General features: G+C 47.1%; 6 protein-coding genes across 6 annotated transcripts; 3 read left to right on the top strand and 3 right to left on the bottom strand.

Annotated features, from left to right (window-relative positions):
* Positions 1-1479: 1479 nt before the first annotated feature.
* On the top strand, positions 1480-2853 carry BU24DRAFT_495937 (uncharacterized protein; the record flags this gene model as incomplete). Its single annotated transcript, XM_033534164.1, has 6 exons — positions 1480-1677; positions 1740-1988; positions 2041-2360; positions 2427-2516; positions 2570-2760; positions 2810-2853. 6 exons carry the CDS (start codon positions 1480-1482, stop codon positions 2851-2853), a joined length of 1092 nt encoding a protein of 363 aa, XP_033379058.1.
* A 307-nt stretch (positions 2854-3160) lies between these two features.
* BU24DRAFT_436166 (alpha/beta-hydrolase) lies at positions 3161-4087 on the bottom strand (the record flags this gene model as incomplete). Its single annotated transcript, XM_033530140.1, has 1 exon — positions 3161-4087. One exon carries the CDS (start codon positions 4085-4087, stop codon positions 3161-3163), a length of 927 nt encoding a protein of 308 aa, XP_033379057.1.
* A 780-nt stretch (positions 4088-4867) lies between these two features.
* On the top strand, positions 4868-6481 carry BU24DRAFT_44791 (Ribokinase-like protein). The gene is made up of 3 exons (XM_033530851.1): positions 4868-5461; positions 5562-5938; positions 5990-6481. Exons 1-3 carry the CDS (start codon positions 4943-4945, stop codon positions 6165-6167), a joined length of 1074 nt encoding a protein of 357 aa, XP_033379056.1. The 5' UTR covers positions 4868-4942; the 3' UTR covers positions 6168-6481.
* Positions 5982-7469, bottom strand: BU24DRAFT_471700 (amidohydrolase 2; the record flags this gene model as incomplete). The annotated part of the gene is made up of 3 exons (XM_033532706.1): positions 5982-6356; positions 6437-6735; positions 6803-7469. The coding sequence occupies 3 exons, from the start codon at positions 7467-7469 to the stop codon at positions 6210-6212; spliced, it is 1113 nt and encodes a 370-aa protein (XP_033379055.1). The 3' UTR covers positions 5982-6209.
* A 1037-nt stretch (positions 7470-8506) lies between these two features.
* Positions 8507-9100, top strand: BU24DRAFT_326617 (uncharacterized protein; the record flags this gene model as incomplete). The annotated part of the gene is made up of 1 exon (XM_033522989.1): positions 8507-9100. A coding segment is annotated over one exon (594 nt), but the record flags the coding sequence as incomplete, so codon positions are not given.
* Positions 9101-9357: 257 nt separating this feature from the next.
* BU24DRAFT_466494 (uncharacterized protein) lies at positions 9358-10257 on the bottom strand (the record flags this gene model as incomplete). Its single annotated transcript, XM_033532368.1, has 1 exon — positions 9358-10257. The coding sequence occupies one exon, from the start codon at positions 10255-10257 to the stop codon at positions 9358-9360; it is 900 nt and encodes a 299-aa protein (XP_033379053.1).
* Positions 10258-12409: the final 2152 nt, after the last annotated feature.

Below are 12409 nucleotides of genomic sequence, written 5' to 3'. Positions count from 1 at the left end.
TTCCTACTGGAAACAACTACCTCTATGAATTACGCACACCCTTTGCCGCGCTTAACTGTCTTGCCTAGTATCGCACTTTACGACTAGAGGACAAGCCAGCGTTTGATATTGGTCGATGTGCATAAATTTGCGTCGCCATTCGCGAGACGAGGGAGGTAGATCGATGGAGCCATCAGTGCGAGAGGAGATCGAAGAATGAGAGACCTGTGGCTTGACTATGCACTGCTTTCGCAATGTAAGATTTCCAAGTTGCGGGCTAGAAGTTTCATGGGTTGTTTAGACACGAGTTTAATACCCCTTTCCTTTATCGTTAGAGTAGGTTTTTTGTTCTTTTTGCGTTTTGACATGTATCCAGTATCATGACTCTGGCTTGCAACGACTGCGACTACTGTATTCCACTTGAAGTATAGGGTGGGTTTGTACGACTTGTTAACATTGCATTGTGATCCTGAAGCAAGACGTTGGGAACATCATCGTGTTGAATTTGTTTTTTAATATTGTCTAATTGGTACGTCTTCAATTTGCATCTAGGTGGTACTAGAAAGGAAAGGTATGTCTGTTGTCTACGAGACAATACATGTCATTTCCTGATTCTGACTCGGCAGGGGAATCCGCCTGCCACTTCCTATGTCTGCATGGTAGCCTCTTTTCTCCAATCACTATCTTGATCCTAGATTCAGGATGCGATATATCCCAGTCATCGTATGTGGGACTGATATCAAATAACCCAACAGTCATGACTTGCACTACTTCCCACTTCAATACGAACCAACGTTTGCCCAATGTAGCTTCGAGGTCCCCGCTCAAGTTTCCTCCAAGCTCCTTTATCAGGCGCTCATTCTGGATAACACCATTATCGGTGCTTTCATTACTCATTCGCTGGCTCCCGACTCAAAAATATACGTCCAGGCTGAGCAAGGTTTTCGGTAACCTTTTCCTTGTCGAGCCCGGCAATGTACGACCGAGGGTTCTTGTCATACCCACACCCAATATTCATTACCTATTCATCCAATGAGCTTACACTTTGCAATGTATTTCGTCGTCACCAATCAAATATCTTCTAGGGGGACAATCACAACATAGGTCCTACGCGGTTGATCATCGCGAACCGGGGAAGGGTCATGTAAGTTGCACACGATACACAACCTTGCTCATTGAAATCATCTGAGGAATACTTTCTCTTCTCTTCACGAGTGAGGTGTCGATCGATTGGTCCAAAATCGGTGGGATACAGTGATCCTATACCCCGGCTCGGCAATTGCTTGGTCGCGCTGCGAGGATAATATAGTATAAAGTGCATACTCATCTACCGATTAATTTCACTTATCAAGGTTACTTGGATGCTGAGATTCTCAAAACTCGGGAGTTCTGCACGTACGTAGCTGAGAGTTTCTGTTTAAATGGCCTGGTCAGGGCCCTTTTGGTAAGGGTCCTGTTTCAGCGCCGCTCTCCCGACAGCAACACCAAGATCAAGTAATCATGACGCTATCAACTCTTGCACTCGTTGCGCTGTTTGTTAGGGATGTGTTTTCACAGCAAAGTCCAGGAGCAGCCGATTTCCTGAGGTTCGGCTGCTCACAACTCGTTGTGGAGCGCGCCGACCCATTAGTCACTCCTGGGTTGAATCCATCGCCGCATACTCACCAGATCGTGGGCGGAAATTCATTTAACATTACCGTATGTCGCAGCAATTCTATGTCTCACAGCAGAATACGGAAAACATTGTTAATCGTGAGCAGATGGACCCGTACACCATAGACCCACCGAAACAATCAACTTGCACCTCTTGCATATACAAAGAGGACTTCAGTAACTATTGGACTGCCTCAATCTACTTCCAGTCCCCAGAGAACGGAACATTCAAGAAGGTTCCTCAGATGGCAAATGGCAGACAGAACAGAACGCTGCTTGAGCAAGATGGCGGACTCACTGTCTACTATATGCGACCATTTAGTGGGAGCAACAAGAAGACTACTGCCATGAAGCCGGTAGATGCACCTCCTGCGAAGTGAATCGAAACATCTTGTTGACGTATGACAGGGCTTCAGAATGTTTGCCGGGGACCCAGCGCTCCGCAGCAAGACAGGCACATACCCCGGAATCTGCCATCGCTGTCTCTCCAAGGCAGATCGTTTGATGGGTGGCAATGGAGCCCCTTGCGATTCCAAGGACACCGCTGCTTTCCCATCCTCCCCATGCCCAGGTGGCATTCGTGCTACCATTATCTTTCCTTCCTGCTGGGACGGAAAGAATTTGGACAGTCCGGATCACAGAAGTCATGTTGCATATGCACCGGGGAGTGGTGCACTAGCTGGTGATAAATGCCCCAGTACACACCCCGTTCGAATCCCGCAGGTTATGTAAGTGCTATTGAATTGATCACCAATGAAGCTCACCAAGATAGCAGTAGCTCACATATGTCTTAGGTATGAGATTATGTTCGACACATCCGGGTTTGCTGATCCCAAGTATTACAAAAACGGCAAGCAGCCCTTGGTATACAGCTTTGGCGATGCGTAAGTCTTGTCCTACGAACTATGTGATTGGACCAGGCTAACCGTTACAAAAGTACTGGCTATGGTGCACATGGTGATTATCTATTTGGCTGGGAGGGTGATGCACTGCAGAGAGGCATGGATGCGCTTGGAAATAAATGCGGTAGCGAGGACTGCACTTCAGCCTTGAAGATTCAGTCCGGAAATGATGCCATTGCCTGCACGAAGGCTCAAATGGCGAAGGAAGATGTCGGCTCAAACAACTGTAAGTGCCATTGTGAGATGCCATGGTGCAAAGCTGACTTCGATCCCAGGGCTGAAGGAATTACCCGGCGGTGCTACTGTCACATTTGAGTAATTGTTTTAGGTGATTGACCTTGAAAGATGTGCGAGACAACCTCGAAGATTATACTTCATTACAATAGTAAGATTATTGAGCACGTTTCAAGCCAGAAGAAGTCTGATTTAGGTATACCTAGCTCTAACTCACTCTCGTATATTGTCCGTTTTACCTTTTGACTAGCATATAGTTGAATGACCGAACTTTAGCAAGATGTGCTCTTTACGAGAATATATGCAGCTTTCAACACTGGCGATGGCATGATAGCTGACCCCTACAATGAAAGAGCCCGAGAACTGCCCTATCACACTCAAGCATTATCGCACTACGAGCCAACATGCTGAAAAGAGTGTTCAAAGAAATCGACCAGTTTTGCGCCCGCTTCATCAACATGATCGTACAGATCTGCATGTGTGAGGCCCTCTACTGAATATAATTCTTTCGGCTCTCGAGCTTTCACGATCCCATATCCACTGAACCACCTTGTTGCTGCCCTTGATCCCGTTATCATCAGCAACGGTCTCGGACTAATCAGATAGTTGAAAGCGAAAGCGTCGAAATTAGCCATCATATCCCAGCTCCTTGCAAGGCAAGTATTCGGCGCCCGTTTGTGGGGTTGCCTCTTGCGAAAGTATTGCGTCAAGTCTTGAAACGACTCAGTCAGCCCGACTGCTTCTTCAAGCGTCGACGGGATCAGTTTCACTAGATCCACTTTCTCCCCTCCAATGTCACTGTTCCGATCTTTTGCAGCAAGTTCTAGCTGCCCCTTCAGAGTATCCAAGTTGGCTGAATCCCGATCGAATCCACGGCGCGCCATTATCCCAACACACACGGCGGCTGTTGTTGCGCACGCTCTGATGCGAAGGTCGGTCTGTGCAGCAAATGAGGCATATCCGCCAGAGGCGCATATTCCTAAGACACCTATCCTGTCAGAATCGACATCTCTGCGCCCCACCAGGTATGTGACGGCACTTTTAATATCCTCGACACGCTGATATGGGTCTTCGAGTGAGCGGGGCTCGCCCTCCGATTCGCCTTGAAATGCTGCATCGAATGTAAGACAGAAGAAGCCTGCTTTGCAAAGCAAACGTGCGTAATTGGCGGGGGATTGTTCTTTTATCGAGGACCATGGATGTGCGATGACAATGGCAGCTCCCTTCTGGTCACGTGTTGTGACATTGGGACGATAAAGATGGGCTTTAAGTCTGTATGCTCGAGAGGTGAAGAACACCCTGTCTGGTGATATTTCCATGGGATATGGAATGAAGTTAGGAGTTCGAAAGATCGGCTTAGTTTTCAAGAAGGCAAACAGTCCAAGGCTGTCTGTATATACGATGACGAGCACAATCCGAAGATCGTCGGCATTGATCACGTGCTAAGCCGTACGAAGGACTTTGACCAACCGTTGTATTGCTAGTGGGGCGAGAGATTCCACTGCCCGAATGTTTTCGGCTGACGACACTTGTATATTTAAGGTATTTCTTTTGTTCTCGGGCAGATGCTGCATGGCCGACTGTTAGTAACAGTGGGCGCTGGTGAATGACCTATAGGAGTGAGAAGGTTCCACCAGAGCGGCCAGACGTCGAACTCTCTCACTCGACAGTCAATTGCCCGAACGACTCGTTTCTTGGTCTCCCATGATTGGTTCCTTGGAATCCAGACATTTATCGGATTTTTCTCTTCAATACTGTGTCAAAGATTTGCAATGTATGTTCAATTGAGATCCTTCGAGGACATGGTTGGAGATGAAGAGTACGTACATTACTGACGTCGAGAACGCCACGGCAACGATTATTCGCCCCTTGACTTAAATGTTACTTTATTTTTCAAAAGAAAAAAAGAAAAGAAAAAGAGAGGACTATATAGAACCACAATAAAAACGTACCATTGCTGGGATAGGCTGTGAGTACTTTGGGAGTGTACAAAGTCAAGTGTAGCAGTAGCATAACGGCCCCTCCATTAATCACACTATGCCCATTTGAGCTTTGCTCGCCGTATGTGACGATCAATCATCCACATCATCTCAAGCTCCATCAAGTACGAATTAGCAAACGCTTTGCACGATCGGTGTTGCTTTTAAATATCTCATACTATATCGTTCATATCAATGCCAATATCTACTAGCTCCTATATTGTCTTCGTAGGCGCTGTCTACATAGACACCATTCTTTCTGTTCCCCACTTCCCAGCAGAAGACGAAAAGCTGCGTGCTCACAAGCAAACCCGACGACGAGGCGGCAACTGTGCAAATTCGCTACAAGTCCTCGAGCAACTCATCGAGTGGGATCCGTTTCGTCCCAAGGATAATGAGGGTAGAAGGGCAGCGATTGAAGGCACATTTGGCCGACTGCACTTACTCGCTGTTCTTCCGGACTTCAAATCTCAAGACGTCAAATTCATCAGGGAGTCCTTGCCAGGCACAAGTTTCGTACCCTGTTCAATATTTCGCTCTAACATGCAACATGCTGCATCTAGCTATATTATTCAGAACGAATCTAAGGGAACTCGTACCATCGTCAGTTATAATGGCCTGCCGGAGATGACTTTCAAAGAGTTCGACGAACAGATTTCAAGATTCAATGCTCTTTCTCTAGACCTCGTCACGAAAACATGGTACCATTTCGAGGTAATGTACATACATGCACCCCACAACGCGTGATTTTTGGACGGCTCCGGTCGTATCACTTTTTTACGGTGGAATGCGCGTGCCACTAACCGCAAGGCAGGGACGGAATTCAGATACTCTCCTCCAATGCGTCAAGCACATACGGAATAACGACACACACTGTCAATTCAGTGTAGAGTTGGAGAAACCAGATCGTGTTGGGTTGATTGAAGTAGCCTCTTTAGCAGATGTTGTTTTCTATTCCAAACTGTGGGCTGAAGGTCATGGATTTGAGGGTCCAAGACCATTCTTAGAAGCTCAAGTGGGCAACGTAAGATCTGGTGCACTATTAATCTGCACATGGGGGGCAGAAGGTGCAACTGCTCTTCAAACAGGAATGACAAAGGGTGCTGGCGAGCTGTGGGAAAGCTCTGAGGCATGGCAGCCTCCGTCAAGTCAGGAGGGAGACATTTCTTCTAACCAGGACTCCGTAATTGAGTGAGTGACTACGATCTTGACCAATCAAGTCCGGGATACTAAGTGTGGCAGTCCCGTTGGTGCGGGTGATTCGTTTATCGCTGGAATTCTGTTCTGCATTCTTCATCGCCAAACATGGTCATTGCGACGGAAGATAGCGTTTGCAAGTGAACTGGCGGGCCGCAAAGTCTTTCAAAATGGCTTTGACAATCTTGGAGAACAAATTTTTTCTATCCTGAAGAAGAAGTGAATCGATTCCACGGAATCATCCCATCCGAAGGAGGTCGCGCCCTTACTGCAGATGAAATCTGCTCGTCCAAAGTCGCTCCACATTCCTAAATAAAATCGCTTCCTTCTGGGCGTCAGAGAGGAATTTGGCATCAACTAGGGCAGCAACATTTGCATTGACATCCCAAAAGCCCATTCCATATGGGTAGTCCTGATTTTTGGTAGTATTAGTCACTGCAGCTAAGGAGGGCAATCGTACGCAAGTGAAGCCAAAAGTGTATAGGTACTCACCGTTCCAAAAACGAATTGACTGGTGGGTACACCGTTTGCCATCAACCCCTTGATCTGATTTGGATACACAGGACCGGCGCTATCGTACCAAAACCTTGTTGCGTATGCCTTTCTTACATCTTCTGCGTCTTTTGGAAATCCTATCAAGAAGCGATCTTGGATACTTGGGAAGGCTCCCGCCCCATGCGATACTCGCCAATGAATGTTAGGATACTCTAAGATAGTTCTGTTCGCTGTAATACTCGATATTGCCCGGGCGGTCTCGAAGTAAAACTCGCCCAGACCAGCGCGTAGTGGTGCTGTAAATCCTAATTAGCAATTGGAGTTTAAGCGTGCCACAACCACAGCACATGACCAACTACTCACATGGATTGGAGTTAAGGAATCTTCCGTCCTCGAGTCGAATGACTGGATCAGTTGGGTGAATGAAGACGACTGCCCTGTCATCTTCTTGGTTTTGAAGATACTCCCATAGAGGGTTGAAAGACTTATCTCCTGGATAAATGCCTTCATGATTCGTCAATATACCAACACCAAGCGCACCCAATTCTGTAAGGCAGTACTGCACTTCTCTTATAGCCTCTTCTAGATATGGTAATGAAGTCACTGCAAGCCAGGAAAATCGCTGCGGGTACGCGCATCCCAACTCAGCATTGAATTCATTCAAAAGCCTCGCCAATGCGATTGTCTTCGCTCTATCGGCGGGGAAAGCGTTTGCCTGAGGGGTGCTGAAACAAAGTATGGACCGTTTGATCTTTTGCTCTGCCATAAAGTTTAGATGCGAATCTACGTCCCATGAAGGTGTTCTGCGGCCGGCAGCAAGAGGTTGCAGCTCACGGAACCAGTCTGGCACTGGATGAACGTGAGTATCGATCTTCGTTGCATTCTCAAAATCGGGCAAATCAGATCTGATAGATTGAGATATTGCTTCAATAGATTCCAGTGCATCATCAAGGAATGGAAGTACTGTTAAATCAATACCATCACGCTTCGCATTGGTAATGATCCTGTTCACTGGGGAAGGTCTGTCCATCGCAAAGAATGAGACTCCGGACGAGATGGCGAGGAGATTGATAGATCTCCAGGTTAGAGATACCTATTTAATGCTTTGGAATAATCCTTGGTATTTATCAAGCTGTGACACAGGTCGCTAGAGTTCGGCCGGAATTGTGGTTGTAGATCTCACTCGGCTCCCCACACTATAAGAAAAACCCCGTAGAATTAGGCCCTCGGTACATCGTAGTATACCTAGCGAAGAATAGCGTACATGCAAATATCAACCTCAACTGGTGGATAGAGCTCCTTAGCTAGGTTTCATAAGTTGCCTCTCGCTATGAGCCTACTCAGCAAGTACCTGTGCCACAGGAATGTAGGCTTCTAACGATGACGAGTATTCAGAATGCAAGATCGCCTCGCAGAAAGTAGGAGCGGAATGCAAAACATTGTGATCGCGAAGAATGAATGCCATGCGAAATGGAGAATTCCTCTTTTGCATTGATTGCACTGTGAAACTTTAAAGCTCTGGAGTTCCCTTTCAAGATGCTATTGTCTCAACTTATACGTGGATTCTCGTATTGGACATATCTTATCTCTTCCACTCTCTGAGCAGCTTCCATCTCGGTCGATATTGGAGAGAAAATGAAGGGAATCGTACACTCTTTAACCACACTGTTGTTGCCATTGTTGGCTGCGGCTACTGCAGTCAATCTTGGCAACGACGCTAGCAGTGATCTCGTTCAAAAGCGAGTCGAGGCCGGGGGAGGTGGCGGACACGGTGGTGGGCACGGTGGTGGAGGAGGACATGGAGGAGGGGGAGGGGGAGGACACGGCGGCGGAGGAGGGGGAGGACACGGCGGCGGAGGATTCCACGGTGGTGGAGGAGGAGGAGGAGGAGGAGGAGGAGGAGGAGGCGGAGAACATGGTGGAGGCGGAGGGCATGGTGGAGGCGGACACGAAGGCGGACATGAAGGTGGCCATGATCACCACGAAGGCCATGGCCATGGACATAAGAACTACGGCTTTGGAGGTTTCGATACCTCCCACTTTCCTTATGGAATCCCAACATGCGACACTTCCTGCGGCAATATCGGTATCAACTACGCAAAATACGATAATATCTTCTACAGGCCTCCAGGCCCGGGTGATACGAGAAATTTTAGGCCAGCTGAGTACAAAACTATACGGCCACGATACAATGGGACAACAACGTATATAGGGTACAAGGCCCTTGTCGCAGCTTCCATATACGGACAGCCAATCGAACCGGTCGAGGATCTGGTCATTGATCACACATTCTACCTCTGTGCGCCCATGACAGGCAACTATGTCTTCTCATCTATCTCCGCAGACGATATAACCGAGATCTGGTTGGGAGCCAAGGCATACCGCGGTTGGACCAGACCAAACGTAGATATAGAGCAGACGTACGTTGTCGGCACGCAGACGCCAGTAAGCACTACGGTCTTTCTACAAAAAGGTCAAAACTTCCCCGTTCGCGTCATGGGCGGAAACTACCAAGGGGCGGGAGAAATCAATGTCGGGATTTTCGCCCCGGACGGGCGTGCGCTACTTAAGACGAATGCACTGAATCCGTCTGCTAGTATCACCAGCCAGTTCCTTCTAAAATATATCTGTGGGGACCGATCCTCCGTGTTCCCACCGTGGGGCAATGAGCAGTGATAGCTATGAACTTAGTGGTTATATATGTTGTTGCATTCGGAAGTAATTCAATGTTGCGGATATAGCTTCACTTGACAATGATCACACGTACTTTCTTATAACATTTATGATATTGGCCATATACATGTAAACTACCTACCTTTTGACAATCCTCAGGATCAAGGTGCTTTCGCACAGAGACCATCTTACCAGAGACAACCCAGGGATAGGTTTACAGCAGTTCGGGTGGCACTATGCTTGCCCTATTCACAGATATCCACAATCGTTCTGAACATCCTGTCGACATTTTCCAGATCTTCTTCTAGTGAGTACGCATTGGACTTATCCTCGGGGCCTCCCCATGGAGCAATGGGGGGGCTGGCGTCCATCCTGATACAGTCGTAAAATTCGACGACAGGCTTCCCATCTTTGTTCCCGAGAATCACAATTTTACCACCATTAAAGTGGGCGTCTCTCTTTGATAAAGCTAGTGAGTGCCAGCTCCTTGATTGAAACTCAATTGAGCGGTGTTGACGACGACTCGCGTGAAAGGAAAACCCACCATGTTTACCAACTTCACGTCTTAGGATATCGGCTCGAGAAGCCTCAGTCTCGACTGCAAGAATCAAGACAATTCTTTCGCTCGATGAATCTACTTTGGTCAATAGAATATCTTCTTTCTCAGGCGGTGATGTTGGCTTTGGGGGTTCATCTCTTTGAGGCGCTTTCGTTACAAACCAGTAGACACTCCTTGAGTCTTGATCATCCTGAAAGATACAAATCTCACTCTTAGGACATCTCACACTGAACTGCGGGGAATGGAAATAATGGCGTAGCAGATTTGAAGCAAGCCTGCTACCTATCTCGGGCAGTGTGCGATTAACGTAGTCCCACGTCTTCCGCTTATGCTGGTATGCCTGACTATAGTTCTGATATAACAGCGCTAGTGGCTTTGGGAATATTGGCAACGGCGAGGGAACCGTCTGACGGCCGTTTTGATCTTCGTGAATCTCGATAGACGGAATTATGCCATTGAGGTAGTGATCTGGGCCTGGCCATTTGAACGTTGTCTCAGTAGCGGGCTCTTCACGGTTCTGTTCATTGGGCGCGCAGGTAACCTCACTGCTTGACTCCGGTACTGTGGGTGGTGGAAACCCAGTCATTTTTGCTGACGGAAGAAGGGGTTGACTAGGATGAACTCGATTCGAGGAGGTCAGAATTGTCTCGGGTACAATCAGGTTCAGCAGGTTTTGTAAGTGCTACAATAAAACCAGGCCCGTTAATGAGGTCTTCTTCCTGAACTCTTATAGATCGGCAGGAGAGACTTTTGTGTTCACAATCCTTATGAACTCGCGTAGTGAAAATAAAGAAAAGTCTTCCCGTCATTGTTAATGCTCACAACTCACATTGTGTAGCTAAGAGTCTTCACAATAAGGCTCATTGTGTATTAAATAGCAGTGCATAATGTTCGGCAAATGGTTTCACCAGGATCATCCGAAGAATCAGCTAGAGTTAACGCATGTATCTTCGATCTGGCTGTCAACATTGCAGAAGCTAATGGTTTTCGGAGTTGAACACAGGAACAGCAACGAGCTTGTTGCATGATTCGAAGAAGCACAAATGATCCATTGGTATCAACTTAGGCGGCGACTCCTGCCATGGATCAAGCGCAGAATCCAAAATTTAGAATGAATATATCAGCAAATTTATCTAGTAATATGGAACTTATTCGTATATCTTGTGTAAGGCTTTCCTCGAAGAGTTGACGTTACGATGGAGTTGTTTCTTATAGCAAGAGTTTGCTATTGGTAAAATTTGGCCGACTTGCGTACTGCACACTCATAGACTAATCTAGGCACACACACAAAGAGAGGCCGCCGCACATCCCTGCACGATTGTATTAGTTCTATACCAGTCTCGCCCTTTCGCATTGTTCGAGATACTGCATTACATGAAACGGCTTGTTACATCGGTTGGTCGTTCTGCGAAGCTCAAGCACGCCGATGCATTAGCAAATGTGAGAAGAATGGCATCATTGACGTCATGATTAAAGATGAGACCAGGCGGGCGAAAGATTATAGGCTGATTCACGGATGAGGAAAAATCAACAGCTAAACATATAAGGCGACCCGAGAGTGGTGTTTCCTTTGTCCATTAGGTGAGCATATTTTCATAGAATCACAAAGACCTCTTAAATGGCAACGCTCGATGCGTAACTGGGAACATGCTGAGCTACCAGCAGTGAGTATCAACAGCAGGCCCAATTTCCATTCTTTGGGTTCGTTGCTTCATGATGCGCCCGCTAACATTGCAGGCATTTCTTTCTGGAGAATGAGATAATCACCCTCCGTTTTCGACAATCTTTCAGCTATGTTCTAGACGAATTCTGCACAGCATAATTCTTCAAGTATCATCTTGATTCAGGGTCCTCCATTAGCATCCGTCTCTCCAAGTGCTAAAGTAGATCCAATTTTGTCAAGCACTGTGCACTCCGTTGTTGCAGCGAGTGCCGTAGTCACTGTACCTCACTCCTACAGTCAATATCTCTTGATGAATCGCCAGCGAATGTCATTGTGAAATGAATTCTGGAACCAAGCAATGATAGAACCAATTCGGATGCACATGTCGCTACAACCGCTTCGAGCCGTCTTAATCTTTACAGTTCGAGATTGGGGGACGGGCAAATTCAGTGAGTTCTGCAACTTAGTAGCACTAGCAAGTAGATACATCACGTTCGTAATCTGACCATGTTACGATGTTTCTACTTGAAGTTGTCACACTGTTTACTAAATGTCCTTTCTCACAATGACAAGTTTAACAACCAGGTTTCCAATACTACTCCACAGATGCTCCCTCTCCCCAATTCGCTCGCCGATTAGAACACGGAGTGATTCGAGCGTACCGTATGACATAAGATACGGTTAGGTCCATCACAGGATCTCTCAATCGTATGTATATCTTGCCGTCATCAGTCCTCAAAAGTTCTTCAGTTTTCTTCATTTTCCATTCACCAACTTATATCGATGGCATCTAGATATGATACAGCGATATCTCTCAATGAGCGTCTCGACCTTCCACCGCTAGGCCTTGAAGAAGCTCGAGGACTATGCCACTATGCCTAAGACTTCATCAGCATTGTCCTTCGGTGCTTCGTAGACCGTCCCCTCAGACCGTCTCAGCTTTAATAGCGTCATTCGTTTTTGTCACGGGGCGTTCTCTCTCATGCACACAAAGCTGCTGTTGAGGCGCGCGGTTTGGAGCCTTGAATCATATTTAGCTGGGATGGAACATCCGTCCCTGAACGGTGGGGCTATG

The sequence above is a fragment of the Aaosphaeria arxii genome (assembly GCF_010015735.1).
Source record: "Aaosphaeria arxii CBS 175.79 unplaced genomic scaffold BU24scaffold_10, whole genome shotgun sequence".
Lineage (NCBI taxonomy): Eukaryota > Fungi > Ascomycota > Dothideomycetes > Pleosporales > Aaosphaeria > Aaosphaeria arxii.
This window is presented reverse-complemented; position numbering and strand designations above follow the sequence as displayed.

Coding starts and splice junctions, on each gene's coding strand:
- BU24DRAFT_44791 (XM_033530851.1), top strand. CDS start 4,943: ATGCCAATATCTACTAGCTCCTATATTGTCTTCGTAGGCGCTGTCTAC. Junction 5,462..5,561: donor AAACATGGTACCATTTCGAG/GTAATGTACATA, acceptor ACCGCAAGGCAG/GGACGGAATTCAGATACTCT. Junction 5,939..5,989: donor AACCAGGACTCCGTAATTGA/GTGAGTGACTAC, acceptor TAAGTGTGGCAG/TCCCGTTGGTGCGGGTGATT.